This window comes from Pectinophora gossypiella, chromosome 10 (assembly GCF_024362695.1).
Source record: "Pectinophora gossypiella chromosome 10, ilPecGoss1.1, whole genome shotgun sequence".
In the NCBI taxonomy this organism is placed as follows: Eukaryota; Metazoa; Arthropoda; class Insecta; order Lepidoptera; family Gelechiidae; genus Pectinophora; species Pectinophora gossypiella.
The window spans coordinates 16581393-16601573 of NC_065413.1; the positions used below are offsets into that span (position 1 = coordinate 16581393).

The following is a 20181-nucleotide window of genomic DNA, read 5'->3' on the forward strand; positions in this document are numbered from 1 at the left end:
TTATCTGTGTATAACAAAATATAGTGACTTCGATAAACTTATAGGAATATTCATAGTGATAACCTGTGTATCAGAAGACACATTGCAGCTACTTTTGGTATTCTTCTCTTCTATCGTGTGGGTTGTGAGGTAGATGACCAACCTCACCAAACCTGGTGTCATAAGATATTGGAGTCATAAGATGCAATAAACCATATGGTGACAAGTTTACAGCTTATTCCATCATGTTGGAAATCCACCATACAGGTAATCGAACTGTGGTGAAGGTGAACTAGTTCCGCACTAACAACATAGATGGCGCGGGACACGTGTTTGACACACGGAGGACACATATTTGACACATGACGGACATATGTTTGACACACGGAGGACGTTAACACATAACACATATTAACGGATATTTGTTTAACATATGTCATTACGAGTAGGACTTCGTATCAAGAGTACTTCTCGTCGTCCTTCCCTAACACTCTCCCTCTCTGCTTCCTCGTTTCTAATGCTAAGGCCAAGGCCAAGGCCTAAGGTCTGGAATTCTTTGCCCGCGTGTTTCCCGATAAGGACAATCTGGACTTCAACAAGAGAAGAGAGAATATTCTTTCTTAAGAGAGGTAAGTAAGTAATAGTCCCACTGTTGTTAGATTGTAATGTAGTTTGAGCTTGTTTTTATTTTTATTTCCAACACAATGTAAAATTGTTATAAGGAATAAATGAATATGAATATGCATTGTCCCATCCCCGGTGACGTCGTCGCTTACGATCTGGAGAAATTACGACCAAATGCTTCCATTAAAAAAGCGGCTGCAAGTTATCTTGATTGCTTTTAAGCTCTGCCCACTTCATTAACGCATGTTCGCATACTAATCTGATCATGTTATGGTAATACCAACCCTACACCCCTACAGATATATCTCATAATACTAGGTGTACTATTCCAACATTTTTAATTGACTTATGCAACATTCCATCCAATCTGCCAATACCTACAATCGTGAATTATAGGTATAATTTCATTATTAAATATTTTATACTACAACATGAACTAACAGATGTTAGAACTGACACTGCACTCTTCATTCTCCAAACACTTCTTTATAGGATATTAAATCTATTTTTGAACTAGATTCTATTTTGGAATTAAATTCAAACAGTTCTATGTCAGTTATAGTATCTCAAACGAATACATCGCTTGGCAATAGAATATAATATAATCCGAACAGAACGCGCGCCTATTGTATTCACTTCACTCGTGCGAAAGAGAGCGCTGCAGGCGGTCCTGTTCCCACATCTTAATACCCCACAGGCAAATAGTCTTTGACATTTGTCCATGTTACACTAATACATTCAATAATTTCGTCTGATACAATTTTCTATTAGCTAAATCTATTAATTAGCGTCGAAATGACCCGCCATCTTGCCGTCAACTCGACGTCGACTGCAAGATGGCGGGCCAAGATGGCGGGCTGGAATGAGTACTATATCTGACAATATGGAATCTCAACATTATGCAATCGTTCCCGCCATTTTGACGCTCATAACTATTAGGTATACTTAGGTACTGTTTTAGCTTGGCGTGTCTCTACTTAATAAATCACTACAAATATTAAGTAGCTGACTATTTAAATGATACATATATGAATATATCAGCATTGATTCAGCCATCACTTTACAATACAATACCAAAATTGTTTATTGTAAAAAACACAAATAGGACAAACGAAGTCCTTATTGCTAAAAAGCAATAACTACTTTACTGACAGACAACTTATTAAACGATTTAACGTCTGAGCATATTGCTCTTGCCTTTACGGTATGAACTTTACTATATCATCATCATAGACATCACCCATGGTTTCCAGACGATTTATTGTTTTGAGTATACAAAAATATTGGGTATAAACGTGGTGTAAATTAATAATACGAGTACATATCTTAATATTATTACGCCTCTTCTCCTTATAGAGTTTTCACAGGGTCCACTAACCTAACCTGAAAGGTTGACAGGTCCGGTTTTTTACTGAAGCGACTGCTCATAACACAATTACGCCTCAACTTTTGTTAATTAATAACCTAACATAACTACGTCCCTAAATATAGAGTGAATTTTAGAAAATACCTCCCGCAATTTCGGTGTCTCATCTTTTGGATAGCCCACCAAAATTGCATATTCTCAAAAATTCACTTAATGGTATTTCGATGGCTAAATAAATGCTTTGTCTTACTGCTCACAAGTAAACAGCCTACTTAATAAATTCTATAAAATATATCAACATCTAACTTACAATTATTATAAGTACAGCACTAATTACATTACCATTTCCACCTCAATGTTTACAAACATTGTAAATAAATTAATTAGGTAGGTATTTAAATAATATAAAATATTATTATTAAATAACAATAAAATGTAACGAACAAAGAAATATTACATCCCGTAGGTATCTAATAAACTTTAAAATTATAACTACTTACGTAGTTTTAATTAATCTTTATAAAAATAGACAACAAAATAAGTTATGAGTGCATTATTTTCCTACGTATTTTTCAACTAATGTTACATCAAATATTTTAAATATCGTCTATACGTAACCTATTTTCACATTATAAATATTATTTAAATTTTAATGACTAGATCCTGTATCTTACATTAGATTATTATAATTTTTATAGCTAGGTTCCATGCGTAATTAGCAATGAAATCCAGTGTCAATTTGTATTTTACCATTTATCTGCTTCCGCGATCACTAGATATCACATGAACGCTCAAAAATGGAGTGAAGTCGTCTTTTGTCTTTCATACTAAGCATTTATTTATTTAATATGTATTATATTTTATTAGGATACTGTTGTCTATCGATAGGCCCCTATCGAGAGCCTATCAATACTATTGTCACAAAGCAATAATATCGATACTATCGACAGGTCTTGCCATAGTTAGAAACAATACTATAGACAGTAAATATTACTGTAAGTATTGCTTTGTGACGATAGTATTGGTCTAAATGAGCAATCAATAGTACTATTAATAGTTCTACTATAGATAGTTGGACAACAGTACAGTTGGCTATTTTTACTGCGCTTTCCGTGACAGACAGACAGTTGACAGTTGGCGTGATAGTTGGCAGGCTAATCGCGCACTGTCGACAGTTAAGCGCTCATCGCTTTTTGAGCGAACATTTTTCATCCCACTTTTGAGTACCAAATGTTTTATCTACAGTAGTAATAGATGAACGGTATTTAAATAGACACCAAGATCCCATTTATTACTTTAACATGCTTATGTGTTCTTTTTTATAATGTATAGCTCATATTTTTAATATAAGCTGGGGCCTTATTTAATAAATAGTATGATAATCTAGTTTCAATAAATCAAAATTATGCATATGACCTAAGTTTTCTTTAACGCTAGACACATAGTGAGATCGCTTATAATGCCTAAACCATAGAATAAAATTTGATAAGTTACACTACAGTCTAACATTGATATGTTTCGTTACTCTATCTTAATAATAAAACATTTTGATATGTTTTCGATATTCTTGGTCATGTCAGACATGATGTTGACATCGTGATATGTATAGGTTCCCTTATAACTAGATTCTAGACAAGTTAACACAGACTGTTACAGCATAACATTTTTGCCGACTTCACAAGTATCAAATTCAACAAAATATTATTTCTTACTTTTTATTTGACAGAGTTTGAAGTCGGTTTCTTCTTCTTTGGCCCACTGAATATGTTTCCGCTATTCAACTCTGTTATTACATTAAGCTGGTATTTTATTCCAGGTTTCTGCATAAAATAGCTTTTGGGCGTCCTCGGGGTTGTCTGCCTGTGTCAATTTTTAGCGCCATTTTAATCGGGTTATCTTCTCGACGCAAAACATGTCCATACCATTGAAATCGTTTTTTATGTCTCTAGCACTTTATGAATTTGCATCATGCTCAGGGAGCACTTAGATATTTTATTCATAGCATTTGCTCGAAACACAAGCACAGTCTATGTTAACTTGCCAAGCGCTTACATAATAAAATTGCACTAGACTACACCTACTCAAACAGCAGTTACCAACATTCGTAAAATCCGTGCTCTTAGACAAAAAACCTTCGCAAACCATTCCCTATAACAACATCGAGATGCATTGTATATTACAAATCTAAATATTATGATATCACCACAGCATTGACAGTTTCTCTTATATTTCTAACAACAACAATAATATCTTTGGACTCTAGGACTTTCGGTGCGCTAGATGCACGTTTGAATAGAATAGTTACGTTCTCCATGGTTACAAAGCTGATTTTAGAATACAGTTCTAACATGAGACTTAGCAATATTATAGTGCCCTCTGTCGTCAAAGAAACGAACATGTTATGCATTATTTTTGTGCACGGCAGTGCCCTCACCAAGTCGAGCAAAAACAACGGCAAGCCATTCCTTTTCATGAAGCCATTTGTAGCATTTTCAACCCCCTGTAAGGCATGATATATCCAAAGTGTATACCAAATTACACTCAATTGAAACTGTTACTTTTATAATAGTTGTCTTTGGACACTAATCGTCAATGTCGGACACTACCAAAATTATAATCAAAACATTTGAAATTTCGATGTTGGTATAAAATTTTGTAAGTACGTAAGTATCTTTATGAAGGCACACTTCTTGTTTGTTATTTATTAATTAATTGTATTTACTCTAGGCCTTTTCTCAGCCGTGGAACGCCTTAGGCTAGACAATGCAAGATTTGTCAATATTTTCTTTTTCATTAATAACTCTTGTTTTTAATATCTCAAAACGCTGTAAAGAGTAATAAAATTAAATAATCCTCATGTTAGAGCCGATGGAAAACTTGCCGTCACCGATTACAATAGAATTAAATATAATTGTAGGTATAAATAATTGAAGTCTCAACAAATGTATAAATAGACGAATAACATTTATGTGTATAAAGCTCAAAAACAAACCCGATAGGTTTCCGATTACTCTAAAAAGCCTTTTCTACTGATCTTACATTTGTGACGTCACAATAATCTGTCCAATCAAAAGTTTCATCACGCGATAATACTTTCTCGTGATTGGTCGAATGACTTGAGCTCTAATGTAAGGTCAGTGTAGGCTCAGGTACAAAGTGCGTAGGCTAAACAGTTTTTTAGACTAAATTGGCAAACTTTGAAGACTAATTTGCTGCAATAGAGCACAACGTGATTTGATCGACTTTACAAGCGTTTAAAATATTAGGTCTATTAAGATGCCTAATAAACTTTTGTGCACAAACGAGACCCTTATAGGAGTCAAAAAGAAAATCAGAGCAAAAAATAAAATGTAGCGTTTGCTAACGACAACAACGACTTTTTTCGAAGGAGCGCTGCAAAATATACATCCATCTCTTTTGCTCCGATTTAATTTTCATCGCGATAGAACAAGATAGAATATAAATTGACGACATAGTCGCACTCCAACTAATCGGCATAAGACATATAGAACACGGCAACAATTTAATAAATACTCTAACATCAAATATAGACAGATCATTCTAATATAACAGGGAATTACTTTCTTAAAAGCAAGTATCTGAAATGCATCGATATGTGGAGACATATTTTTCTCTTCGCTTATATAATATATTTTTTATAATTTGTCTAAGGATAATGTTTTACTTTATTTTTTAATTATATAATTGATAATCGTGTCTTAAATATCTAGCGTAATAATGTATAACATTTAGTAAATACACTGATTGATATGTTTAAGTTTCTTATAGTTTACAAGATAAATGTGCGTTTCACACGAGACGTTTAAAACTACTTTCCATAATTTAATTATGCTATAAAATTTTGAAATTGTTTTCAACTAACAAATCGCTCACTTTAATTTTCATTGCTTTTTCCAACTTTATAGATTCCAATAATAAATAATATAAGATTTAAGCGTAGGAAAATAGTTGCTTGACGAATAGTAAATTTTGAATTCAATAGAATTTACTTTTCTTTTCTTAAAATTCGACTTAGTCATAATAACAATTTGTAGATAAATACATTAAAATTGCTGATATGTAGCAAAATCTCTCAGAGAGTATTAAAGTGAATAAGTAAAATAGAATTTATATTTACGAGAAAAAAAGCGTTCCATATTCAAAAATTCCTAACTTAAATTCTTTTGACAAAAAAAATATAACACAAAAGACCTCTTTGGATTTATCTCTAGTTCTCGACCTTGCGGTTCTGGAACATGAGCCTCATGGAGTCCAGCGCTTCTTCCAAGGACTGCCGGAAAGCCTCCGTGTTGGTGACGCTGGACGACACGAAGGAGCTGATGCAGAAGATGACGGACTCCTTCTTTGGGTTGTAGCTGCAGCCGTAGCCGTCTGGGACTACTGCGCCATACCCCATGGATGTGCCGTCTGTGGTTGTTGCCACCTGGAAGGACAGAATAAAGAAGAATACTACTAGAGCTGCCGTTCTACCTCTAGCGGTTATTGCCCTGTCTACCGGGCTAGATGCTTCAAGTTCACACGGGTTTGTCGCTCAGATCGTGTACTCTAATAGCAAATCGGTGTGGTGTAACCACGATCTCGAGCGAGTTGGTGGGGAGTAACCATGGTAACCATGATTCCCAGCTAGTGTAATAGCGTCGATTTTGCCAATCTCGACGTGACTTTAGCTTCTCTTAGACCTGCACCAATTCGTATCATGCGCCGAGTTTGATTAATCTCACTTCTCTGCGTCTTACTTTAGTCTAAATGGTCGTAAGTCTTGTATGGAGTGTCCAGGGTGTTCTGGTGGGGTAAACGATAATAAAAAAGTAACGTAAAGAGACTGACAAAGTTAAGGACCACAGTGACTGTCGCTAATAAAAATAATAGCAGGTAAATATATGTTGTTCAATATTGCTGTAAGTAAGTAGATGCAGTTTAGACCCAGCGGCAATATTATAACATCTTTATTAGCTCCCTCTCACTTTTCTGCATAGTAATCAGACGCACCACTTCAGCTTAACAATCGACATTCTTGTATCAAGTTACATACGTGACGTTAGCGAAGAGTTGGAGATGCTGATCCTCCAGACTCCAGAGAACCTTCTTCAGATACCTCGATATCTTTCACCCCTGAGAACTTAGACCTATTTTGAGTAAGACCACGGTATACCTGGCTAGTACTGAGCTTGTACTCAATCATCTGCTTGTAAGTAGCGTCAGTGAAGAGCGGGGGCAGCTCCCCCAGGGTCTCCCGCGCCGCCTCGCGCAGCCCTAGCAGGTGGTTGTCTATGCCTCGACCCAGGATGTTCGCCTCCATTATGGCTGTCTGCTTGCGGGCTGCTTCTTCGAAGAGTTCCAGTTTTTTCTGATCCTGTGGGTACAGATGCTTCTTATGAGTAAACAGCATTTTACACATGTCTTCGCTTATCGTGGTAAGTCCATTAAGTCCGTCCCTGAATATCAAGTCATCTTTAAGAGTCACTTTTCAATCAAATCGGTGGAGCGTCCAAAGGTGACAGATTAACAGTTACATTTCCACATTCGAATTTGTAATATTATTAGTATGGACACAGACTATAGAATACAAATGCTTCATTCATCATCGCTCTAAGATCAATCCAGTAGACAGATACAGTTGTTGAAAGGCCTAACACCCAAAAAAACGTTTTTTTCCTGATCATCCAGTATTTAGACAGATTCAGTTGTTGAAAGAACAGGGCCTAAATTCTAAAAACCTATATTTTTTCCTGATCTAATTTCATCTATCAAAATTCACAATGATTTGGTCACTAAAGTAGGTTTATAATTTTTCTACGCAATAAATCTAATTACTAAATTTTCCTATTTAATTACTAAATAAACACGAAAGCTAAAATCAGTAAAAATATGTTGAATATGACAGATCCGTTACCCCATAAAGATTGAAGGAGACCTTCTTCTGGTTGTCATCGTTGTCATTCATAGGTGAAGGCTCGGCGGTACACATGGTCGCCGCCCAGGCGCGCGCGGCGCTGTGCGCTGACCTGATGTTGTCCACGCGACCGTTGCGGAACCGACGCAGCGACGCTGACTCATACGTTGATACTAGGTAGCCGTACATCCTGGGGAAAGAGAAGATGTTCTTTTAGAATATCAATATCTCCCTAGCATTATCCCGTTTTTCACAGGTCCGGTTTGTTACAAAACCGACTGCCTGGGCTGGCTGGTTTATCCTTCGCGAGTTGGAAGGTCAGAACCTTCCAACTCGCGAAGGATAAACCAGCCATTACAAATACATGTTAGGTCACATAATTCATTTGCATTTCTCGGAAATGTGGGTTTCCTCACAATGTTTTCCTTCACCGCTGAGCATCATCCAAACATGAATTCGAAAACAAATTCGACAATCATTGGTTTAGGCCTGTGTTGGAGCCGAACCTGCGACCACGAAGTGAGAGACAAGTGTTTTACCAACTGGGCTACCACGGCTCCAACAGTCTTAGAACAGCCAAGTTATAAAGATCATTTTGAAGCAATACTGCTATTTGACATTTGTTAACATTGCGCAGGCGATACAACATGAGGCAATGTAGAGCTGCTTCACATGCATCTCGTATATCATTCTAGCAGATACTGTAGATTAGAGAAAGATGTTGAAAGTGGTTTTAAATATTACTTACTTGAAGTATGCGTATTGCAAGGCGAGCTGTATGTACACATCGGGGCTGGTGCGGCAGGACTTCATGAACTCGCGGCCGTAACCGCGGTACGTGTACACCTTGAAGTCCAGGTCTGCTATGGCGCTGCAATCAAACCAGATTGTCAAGGTCAGTTATAGTTACTAGAGATCAGCAGCAGTTTAATGTCGAGGTGCGCTGTCAAGCGCGAAGATAACGGAATTAATCTTCGAAGAATTGTTTGGAGTCGTAGAAGCATTAGGACTATAGCGCGGTTCCCGCTAGGATATGTATTTATAGGAATCCTTACCAACACAAATCCCGTCCAGCTAGGTCAAATCGTCCAGGGGGGTTAAAATGGCCACATCAAAAAAATTCATCTAAGAAATCAATATTGTTATTTGTAATTTGTTTGCATTGCGCACTTCCTTTTATTTGCCCAAATGTCAAATTGTAATATTACTTTCTTAGATGAATTGCTTTGATATGGGCGTTCTAACCCCCCTGGTGACTTTAGGCCCACCACCTCTATCCGCGTGCGTCCACTGTCAACTAGCACATTATTGATTTCGTAGAAGGAGACAGCAAGATGACAAAACAACACCACAAATAAATGTTTGAAGCTGCATTGTTTGAAGCTGAATGTAAGGTTATGCGTATGAAGACGAAGAAATCCTTTTTTACAGGTATTTATAGACAATTTGTGCTCACCGGTCCAAATCTCTTCCAGCTTGGTCGATGGTCCTTGTGACCTCTGGCGTGAGGTTCCACCTCATCGCTTGCGGCGCCGGCAGCAGCGCAGGCGGCGGGGCGGGCCTGCCTGCCACCTCGGCCCGCGCAAGCGCACGTTCCGCCAGACGCACCACCGCCACGCCCTCCGCTGCGCTGTGCTCGTAGCACATACCCACAGTGCCGTCTGAGGAGATGATCAGCTGGACAAAGGGATTACGATTAGTCAAGTTTATTTTAAAAGTACAAATTATCAAATTATTATTATTTGTCTATAACTGAGGAGCTCGGTGGCGCAGCGGTAAAAGCGCTCGGTCTGCGATTGTTGAAGTTAAGCAACTTTCGCAATGGCTGGTCATAGGATGGGTGACCCCAAAAAAAAAGTTTTCAACTCGAGCTCCTCCGTGCTTCAGAAGGCACGTTAAGCCGTTGGTCCCGGCTGCATTAGCAGTCGTTAATAACCATCAATCCGCACTGGGCCCGCGTGGTGGTTTAACCCTTTCACGGACAGATATCATGGATCATTGATAGTTCATAATAGGTAATATTGAGGGTTAAAAGGCAAATGAGTTTAAGCGACATTTTGGGCGAAATGGACTTATTTATATATGACACCTTGGGATCGAAACGTCATTAGACGTTCTGTACTTGAAAGTGTTAAGGCCCGATCTCCCTATCCATCCATAGGGAAGGCCCGTGCCGTGCCCCAGCAGTGGGGACGTTAATGGGCTGATGATGATGATGATGTCTATACCTACATAGTAAATGCGTCAGTGTAAGTTCCATGAACGTTCCATGTTAGGCATCTCCCTGGCGGATCGTGTACCCAAAGACGAAAGTCTGACGTGAGTAGGCCAATCATGAGTCTTAAGTGGAAATTTGCTGGACACTTGGATAGACGCAATGATGGTTGGTGGCCAAAGGCCATCACAGAATGGTGGCCATGAGAAGGGGAAAGATGAGTAGACCAGCAGCTCGGTGGTCAGATGACGTCATTGCAATGGTTGGTAGAGGAGATTAGTGCAGGATTGGAGAGGATGTTGCATAATGGAGGAGGCTTATGGCACTAAAATAATATAATAAGTCACTACGCCTGATGTTGGTTGAAGGTATTAGCCCCGAAAATGAAGTTGTCCTGAACTGCCAACCATAACTGCATATATTCGTACCTGCACGGTCTTGTCGAACCAGCGGTTGGCGGAGTGCCACTTGGTGCCGGCTCCGTGCATGGCCCGCAGCATGGCGCTGGTGTCGGCGTCGCCCGCAATGTCTCCGCCGCCTTCGTCCAGGCACAGAATGCATAGTGCTCGAGAGATCAGCTCCAGGTTATTGCGGTTGTTGTCGTCTAGGGGAGAGAGCTTATTATTATTAGAGGCAAAAAAAATCTTAGTCGATGGTATAGTGTGTCTTCATACAAAGTAATAATTAGAAAACACATTTTATATTTCTATAAGTAGTACCAATAATTGTAAATTAAAAATGAATAGTTAAGTAGTTATTTTTAACAGCGCACTTGTTTTTTAAATACAAATAAAATTTTGTTCCCCGGCTATACAGGTTGTAAGAAACTGCAGTAGTTTTACGTTCGTTATGTAAAAAATGACGATTCAAAGTGTAACTAGTTACCTACTGAATATTTTTGAATTTGAATTAATTGAATTATACTTGGTGGTCAAAATCTTATTTGTTTATTCTTAATAGGGTTATTTTTTTTCGTTGTACGCTAAAATCCTTGGTAAGGGAAGTCTAGCATTCTTCAGATTGGCTCACTCCAAATTTTAAATATGTCGAAAGGTCTTGACATATATCGTGATTGGTCGAAAGTCGTCTGCCGGCATTTTATATCTGTTCCATTAGTCAGATGTGTTAACCAATTTGTCTGTTATCAGAAGACTAAGAATTTCACCTTTGATGATGGTCTCCCTGGCGCGTGCCCACTGGTCACGGTTCATGGATGTAAGCAAACCAACCCTGGGCGCGGGCGGGGCGCCCTGAGCACCTACCATGGCGTGGAGCAACTGAGCCTGTATCTCTCCTGGGGTCAGTCTCCCGCGGTCTGCTGCCTTCACTGGGATTGGGTAGAACTGCAAGGAAAGTCACAAGTCAGAATATATAACTATCTTGTTCTATATTTACTAACTGCGAGGCAAATTAGTGTTGATATTATTATAAATGCCAAAGTAATTCTGTCTGTTTCCTTTCAACACTAGAAGAGACCGCTGAACCGATTAAGATGAAATTTAAAATGACACATAAGTGGTTTGAGACCTGGATTGTGCCCGATTTTTGTAAATATATAACATACATATATAACCTCACGCCTATTTCCCACCGGGGTAAACAGAGACTACTGAATTCCATTTAGTTCGATGCTGACATACGTCTCTTAAGACTAATGTTTTGCGGTCGAAAGGTTAAAGCGAACTGCCCCTCTTGGCCAAGTGCAACCCTTTATAATGACTTGCCGACTATTAGTGTTGCCATTTTATTTTATAGTTGTACCGGAACAAGCGAATGAACGAATGATAAAGAATTGAATTGAATTGATCAACTTGTTAAAAATGTTAAAATACTCATATTATTAGAAAACTCTACATAAGTATACGTATTATGTGCACATTGTAGGTACATAACTGGCCAACCCCTTTGACGAACAACTTCAACCAGTTGAAAACCGCGAGCGTTCCCCGATACACGGTTAACTTCCATCGTTACTTCACCCCCTAATTCAATCTCTTGGCAGTAACTTCGTTACTTACATGCTAACTAAGTTATTACGCAGACGTTGCGACGCTTTATTACTTAACTGCGGGCAAAGTTCTATCCAGCTCTGATGGATATTACTCGCTGAAACCGGTTGAAACTGGTTTCAACTCGCCTTTTCTAGGTTTAGTTGGCATTAAAGTAGATATAGGAGCTTGGAGACAAAAGCGCAGTAGATTTAATTGAGGATAGTTTATTTGAACAGTAACTTTGTGCAACTGCAGTCGAATTATAAAGTAAATAGCTAAGAATTTATGTTATTTCATTTTATTGGTACACACTTTTTACATTCCTTCTTTTTTAGAGGGATTGGCCCCGATTCTTGCAGACACCTCCTAATTTTATTTTGAGTTATACTCGTCATTTTCATATTCGCCGAAAAGCAATGGTTGACAACTGTTGATTTAAAAATGAAAGAACACCCCGGGCAAATAAAATATTTCTAAGATTTCAAATCAGGTGATCCAAAATAGTTTAAGAATTTGTTAACGGCTTAAAGAGGATAATCGGCTAAGCAGTCGGTTCGCACTGCGTTTCGAAACGACTAAAGACCTTTATCTTTTCACCACGGTGGTACGTCAAGGAAGCTTAAGAAGTAAAAAAAAATAATTTGAAGACTTACCGAGTTCCTGACAGCGATGACGACGAGCTCCTCCTGCTCGCCCTGCTGGTTGAAGGTGGGCATCTCGAGGCGGTCTCGGCCCACCTCGGGCACCCGGCACCCGCCCAGCAGCCGGTAGAACTGCTCCATGCATAGGGGTTGGCCTTTCTCCCGGCTGGTCGCGCGCTCTAAGGGCAGCTCGCCTCTGAAATGGAGTGGTTGAAGCGTTGCCAGATTATTTTTGCCAAGTCGGGATTTTGGAACTTCTTGAATGAAAAAAGCGGGATTCTTTCGTCGAAAGCGGGACATAGTAAAAAATCATTTTGAATATTTATCTTTTAATTTGAGTTCAAATTACGTTTACGTGACAATAGATTGCAAAAATATCCATAGAAAATGTATTTTAATAAAAATATGATATTTTTAATCAGATTTACCCTTTCGTTAAATAGTTGAGTCTTATTCGTCTTGTGAATAAAAAAACGGAAATTAAAATCAAAATTTCCAGTCCACACTTGTCTGTGCCATCCGCCGCGCTTTCTCAGTACGTTGCACGCATGGTCGAGTTATTCCCGAAAAGCGGGACTGAGCCTGTCCCGTGCGGGACATTAAATTTTGATTTAAAAATCGGGACGTCCCGCCTAAATCGGGACGTCTGCCAACGCTGGGTTCAGCAAATAAGAAAAAAACATTTAATGTAAACACTTTTTTTATGCTTTTGTCTTGTTTTGAAGGCTAGAGTAAATAGAGGGTTTCCCATACCAGCAGGGCTAATATGCGCAACGTGATAAACTTATCGATCGATTCAATAAATTTTGTCGAAATCGATAAGTTTGTTTTTTCTATACTTACTTTACTTATCCATAATATAGACAAGACAGGCAACAGGAACTTTTTCTTCTTATCGCGTGTGGTAAATACCAACCTCATCAACCCTAGTATCAAGTTTATTGCTAAGCAGCCAAAGGCCCCTGACATGGCTCATGTAACGACTATATACTTACATGAGTAAGTAGAAACCGGGACCAAAGGCTTAACGTGCCTTCCGAAGCACGGCTCATCTTGCATTCGAACAGTCAGATGATCAGCCTGTAATATCCTAACCAAACTAGGGATCACAAAGTGATTTTTGTGATATGTCCCCACCGCGATTCGAACCCGGGACCTCCGGGTCGTGAGCCTAACGCTCAACCACTGGACCACGGAGGCCGTTAACAGGAACTAGTGACTAGTTGCTAGTGCCATACAAGAGTCGTTTTGCTAAAGTGGGGTGGAGAATGCTCCACTATAGACCTGAACCATTTTTTTTCCAAATTCGAATTTTTGTATATCTCTTAGGACATAGAAAGACAGATTTTACTAGATCTGTCTTCAGCATGTTCGCATGAGTAGATTGATGCAATATAAAATGAATCAATTACCGTGCGGTAATACGATTTCGTACATCTACAAGAAACTCACATTTCACTCACCTGTCGAGCATCTCCTTATAATCCAATAGGTCGTCAATAAATAGCGCGCCGAGGTCAGCGACCTCCTCCATCTTGGCGAAGTGTCTGCGAGGGAACACCATCCCCGGGTTGGAGTTGATCGGCAGGGGCAGCCGCACCTTCAGGTACATGTCGTCTAGCCACCAGTCTGTCACCTGATTATCAATACAATATAAAAACGATTAAAATGACACCATAGAAGGACACTCTCCGCGCCGCACCATTCCGGGCTTCCTCACCCCACCCCCGATTTTCGTAACCGCTTGCGTAATACACAAGGCCCAACACAGTTGGATGATTCTTCGAACATACATATCCTAGAAATAGCAATATACATACAAGGTGTTAGTGACATCGTAATGAAAACTTTGAGGGATGATTCAGACCATGATTCTGAGTTGATATCAAGTGGAATTTTCCGTCGCAAAATTCATGGTCTGGATCGTTAGTATTCATTACGAAGTCACTAACATCCTGTAATATCGCCAATATAGCTACGTAAGTTGTAACTGAATATTTTCAAAAAAACAAAAACTATTCTAGAATATTTTCGATTGAGTTCCGGTGTTCGAAGAACTACCCAGTTATGCGTGTACGGAATTGTATCCGTGTAAGAACAAGTTTTTTATTAAATTAAAAGTCCTAAATAAATAAATATCAAAAATGAAAAGTGTTTTTATCACTTTAGATTTCTTTTTATTTCAAGATTAACATCTAATAATTCATCTCAGTCATTTAGCCTATCAATGCATTAGACGTCGTGTCATAACAAGTCATGAGTACGGAAAGGTGCCGCAAACCGACGGCAGGTGGCGTGAGCGGTAGTGGGGGGGGGGACCTGTTCACTGCCTAACAGTGTCAGTATCGACAGGAACGCGGAGAGTGACGGATGTCGCCTCGTTGGTATTTGTAGGAACTGACAAAATGGCAAAGATCAAAGAGCCACAGCAAGTACGAGTAAGTACCTTTCACATATCCCATGAGATCGTATACCGTGAGACAAGGGGGTTTAAACTACAGAGGCGCATTATATTTATTTAACATTGTGTTAGGAAGTACAAAAGCAATAAGTGTGACAAGAAAAATATTTGGACGTAATTATAATAGACATACTTAGTTACACTTTGAATCATCATTTTTTACATAACGAACGTCTCATCCGCCTAAAACTGCTGCAGCTTCTCACAACCTGTATAGCCGGGGAAAAGAAGCTGCAGGAAAAACCTCGGCATATGGCCATAGACGTTCTTTTTTTTAAAAACATTGGGGTAACAAAGCTGGTGTCTATTTTCTAACCTACTTACTTACAACAAAGAATCTATGATGCCGAACAGAGCTAACTTATACTATTTAGGGTGGTATTAATAAACTAATCTCAGCTTCGAGACTACCCTCAAGACATATAAAAACAGAGACTTGAGCATGATCTTGAGGGCAGTCTCAGCTGAGATTCGTTTATTAATACCACCATTAATGACTTATCTCTCAGTCTATATATTTCGACATATTTTAATTATCGGCCGGAAGTTTATGTGCATACGTATCTATTCATAAAGTATAGTATTAAGAAATGCTTGCTTTCCAGACATGGCGATTGACGGATTGACATAACCGACGAATGCGATTCCAGCAACCATGACAATTGACAAGACGCAAAATCAATAGGTACGTTATCATTTTATAATTATAACTGGGATTAATAATTTCGCATTGAGATATATCTCAAACTACAACGAACTCTGCTAGTCAAACACAAATTGAGTACTCACTTACAAACATTATTCCGAGTCATACTGTCTGCTAGCAATAATACTATCCAGTAGATAGGCTACTCGTATCGGGTAAATAAACACTTAGTTTGAGTGTTCAATTTATGTTTGACTAGCAGTGTTCGTTTATGACGTCATGTGTTCATAGAATCCTTCATTATATAAGACTGGATGAGGTTGGAAACTAATTACGTATGATGCTAGAAAAAAGCGACATAATTAATATGTTTTAAAACGGTTTTATTGGTTTTTTTCCGTGGAATCCAAGGCAGAAATATCACCATACAGCTGGAAGTAATTAAGTTACTTAGTGTATTCTATTATAAATTCGGACTTTGTTACTCAAGTCCATTTATTACGTTACGAAGTTACAACTGGGCATTAAGTCCCGTCTAATACTAACTTTATGCAAAAATATTGATCAATATATTAGGTAGATAGATATTGATAGTTGTACGTTGGGACGTATTTCGGAATTGTCTGAAACAAATAATGCTACAAGTGTACAAATTACTTAATTTATTTAAGATCAAAATTATAAAACTCTTCTCACAAATAATCTCACTTAATTAAGCTCGCAGTAGGACTTAGAAAGAAAATGGTTCGCGGCGAATGTCGCCGTGGTTTCCACGTGGTCAACGGCGCATGCTCCTCTCTACTCTCCCCTGAAAAATGTTGAAACTCGTCTTTGGAATCGTCAATAGGCTCCATAAAATACTTCTCCTCAGGCACTAACGGTTCTCTAGTCGGCTTCGGTACTCTTCTAGTGTCGTCAAAATCCTTCAGCAGCACAGAATGTGGTCTGTAGAAGGACCTCCCAAGCATCCTGTCGACAGGATCTATTCGCCCCTTTTTAGGGTATTTAGGTTCCCGCGATTTCAGCGCAGTATACACCTGATTAGTCTCCACTGGGGTATCGTATTTTTCGAACTTAGGTCGTAGTTGTAACTCCCTCTCTATTGGGGAGTTGGGTTTGTGTGGGAGTAGCGGAGCTCCCCGCAACTGAGGTAGTCGCAGACTGGTCGGCGTAACGACGCGTTGGGAGAAGAAGTCCCTCGTGTTCATCATCTTTATTTCTTTGCGGTTGTTCCCAACATGCACCACATAGTTCTCGTGGCGGGCACTCGGAATCCTTGCTATTTTATTAACAGGAATAAGTTTTGTTTTAAGATTGTATTTTTTATAACCGTAATCATTTGCTTTGTTCAACATTGGCTTGTTGGTTATAATTTTTTCTACTGGTTTTTTGATGCTAGCTTTCACCATTATTGGTGTACTTGTCTGTTTGATAATCGTTAATTTAGTTTTAATATTCTTAGGTTTATATGATTTATTTTTAGTAGGATTATTCAACACATTTGCGTTGGTTTTCGGAAGTAAGACAGTATTATGTCCTGGGCTAAATAATGCAGGTTGCTTGAAATTACTTTTCGTCGTCATTTTCATTTTGGACGGAGTTTTCGATGATTGGTATTTTCTTACATGCGCAAATCTGTCATTATTATTGATGAGATTTATTTTCATACTTAATTTGTTTATCTTATTTATTAAAGTCTCTTGATTTGCGATGTTTAGTTTATTCTTATTAATTATTTTCATTTCATTTATGTTAGTTAATTTAGTGCTATTTGTGTTAAGCACTTTCATTTGAATTTTATTTCGTCGTATGTCTTCATTTTTACCAATCCATATTGGTCTTTTAGACATATAACTTTTACTCTTGTTAAATAATATAGAAGCCGTTGTTTTAAGAATATTCTTGTTAACTGTATTGTTAGTGAGACTATCATTACTATTATTTAGCTTAGTATCAATTATCGTTGTGTAGTTATTTCTAGAATAATCCTTCTGTATTTCGTTAGTTTTATTATCATTTAGGTGCTTTGTTATGTTTTCTATATTCAGGCTGGGATTCTTTCTTTTCAAATTATTATTGTTAGCATTTAGATTGCTTTTACGGAGCCATGTCTCAGAGTTATTATCAGACTTTATTTTATTTATATTCATGATAAGCACATCGGATGATTCAGATTTAATGGCACTTTTAAAGGATTGTATTTCGGTTATGGATTTTTTGGTGGTTGCTGGATCAAATGTATAATTATTATTTGTACCTAAACTTTCTTTGAAATCTATGTCATTGCTACATTTGGCTTTTTCAAGAAGTACTTTGAGTTCTTTAACAGTTTTAAAAAGATATTTCTTAATTGTATCACACGTGTTATTCTCGTTGTTGATGTCCTGCAATACTGGCATCAAGGTGACCTTCATGATTTGATTGTTGTTCATAGATATGCTGACAGTCGTCCTATTTTTGTCTAAATTATGTTTACTGTTTATTGCTCTTGTGATCTGAAGTGGGATATTACTATTTTCTGTTTTATTTTCGAGTTGTTTAGAATGTGGTGGATTAGAACGTAGTAACTCTTTTCTTGCATCTTTAACTTCACCCGGAAGCGTCGTGAAATGTGGTTTAGCTGGATGAATTACAACATGTTTCATTTTCATTACATCAACAACTGGTGTTGTTAATTGATGTAATATTGGCAGATTTGTTACACTTTTTATCTCTGGAGGCATATCAGGGAACTGGAGCATTTCTTCTTCTTCCAAGTCCTCTTCCAATGTTGGCTGATAAGTATTATATACAACTGTCTTGGCTTTTTTGGTGGTGCTTCGTTCCGGCTTCAGTGTTGTATGTAACTTTTTCTTTGGGCGGTATGTGTAAATAATCCTATGTCTTTTTGTGGATAATCGCGTGATATTTAAGTTGTCCAATAAAGGGTGTGGAGATACTTTCATCTTATGTACATATTTATTGAAACTTTGCATTTTTGTGATTGGCGCAGGAGTTGTTATCATCTGTTCATTATTAAAATTAGTAGCTAAGGCTGCTAAATGAACATGTCTGCCTTTCTGCAATAATTCATTATTTTCAGTTACTGCTTCAGTATTGTTTATTTTATCAATATAGTTCTTTTTAGAATTATAATTTTTCTTTTTATTTACGTCTTTGTACTTATGAAGTTTTGAAGGTAAAAAATTCGTTGTTGAGGTTGGTGCCATATTATAATTTAAAACATTTGGACCGAAATACAATGTGGGTTTGTTATTAATAATATTGTTTTGAAAATGAAGACTGTCTTTTTTCTCCACGACTTGATCTGAGAAAAAAAGATCGTTGTGTCTGAATTCAAATTTTATACTCGGCCTTTTTAATGTAGTGTCCTGTGTTGCATTTTTTTCGTTATATACTTTCTCCATTTTTCCATGTATTGTGGGTTTAGTAATACTTTTATTAGTTGTTCTTATTTTTATTTCCTTTTCAAGTCCATTAGCAGATATCGTGGAATCTTCATATATCTTTAAAATTGCCAATCTGGTGGTTGTTTCAGAATCACGAGGGTGAGCTGTCCATTCTGCAACAGATTCCGTTATTTTTTTATTAAAATTTACAGTTGAATGAGTTGTTATATTGTTTGTGATTTCAGTAGATAATGTTGCTCCATTTTTAGTCGTATATTTTTTATCTGGAACCACAACCAATACAACATCTGACCACTTTTTCTTATCGTCAATTGAAGTTTTGTATGGATAAGGAGGTGACATGCTTACATTATGTAGTATTGTGTTTTCAACTATGTCCGTTAAGAATGGGACAGTTGCGTTAGATTCTTCAAATGTTGAAATGATTTCACTTAGTGGCAATTCTTTAGCTGAACTACTGTTCATAAGGTTTTCCATTTCTATATCATTAATTATTTCAACTAAGCTATTGACAAGTAAGTCTGGTGTATTAGATGTTTCTTCTGAATTTGTCATAATTGTCATATCATTAATTGGTGATTTTGGAATCGGTGTTGATTGTTCATTAATCATAATTTCAGTTTTATTGTATTTACTCATCTTTGTTTGCGATTTTGTTAAATAATCTTTTTTGTCTTCCAGCAATTTCATTGGGTCAGGTGATTTTGTAATAGGTGTCAATGTTGTTGATAAAATAAAGCGAAGCCCATTAGTACTAGTTTGATTTCCTAATACCTCTGCATTATTTTGTGTTATAGTTTTTGTTTCAATTGTGGTATTTTTCAAGGTAATATTTAATACAACTTGATTATCTTTCATTCGAGGGGTCATATCTTCCGGAGTCCCCATTTTTTTATCTATATTTACGCTTAGATCAGCAGTTTCTGAAATATTT

General features: G+C 37.6%; 1 protein-coding gene across 1 annotated transcript; it reads right to left on the reverse strand.

The window, feature by feature from the left end:
- Positions 1 to 6128: 6128 nt before the first annotated feature.
- Positions 6129 to 14414, reverse strand: LOC126369949 (choline O-acetyltransferase). Its single transcript, XM_050014552.1, has 9 exons — positions 14194 to 14414; positions 12743 to 12926; positions 11264 to 11441; positions 10527 to 10702; positions 9340 to 9560; positions 8632 to 8754; positions 7884 to 8073; positions 7143 to 7343; positions 6129 to 6413 (listed from the first exon to the last, which is right to left on the reverse strand). The coding sequence occupies exons 1-9, from the start codon at positions 14340 to 14342 to the stop codon at positions 6198 to 6200; spliced, it is 1638 nt and encodes a 545-aa protein (XP_049870509.1). The 5' UTR covers positions 14343 to 14414; the 3' UTR covers positions 6129 to 6197.
- Between the last annotated feature and the right edge of the window lie 5767 nt (positions 14415 to 20181).

Excerpts from the sequence above, each read along its gene's own strand:
- LOC126369949 (XM_050014552.1), bottom strand. The coding sequence starts at position 14,342 with ATGTACCTGAAGGTGCGGCTGCCCCTGCCGATCAACTCCAACCCGGGG. Across the intron at positions 12,927-14,193 it reads TATAAGGAGATGCTCGACAG|AGGCGAGCTGCCCTTAGAGC; the intron begins GTGAGTGAAATG and ends ACTCCATTTCAG. Across the intron at positions 8,755-9,339 it reads GCTGGAAGAGATTTGGACCG|CGCCATAGCAGACCTGGACT; the intron begins GTGAGCACAAAT and ends GTTTGATTGCAG.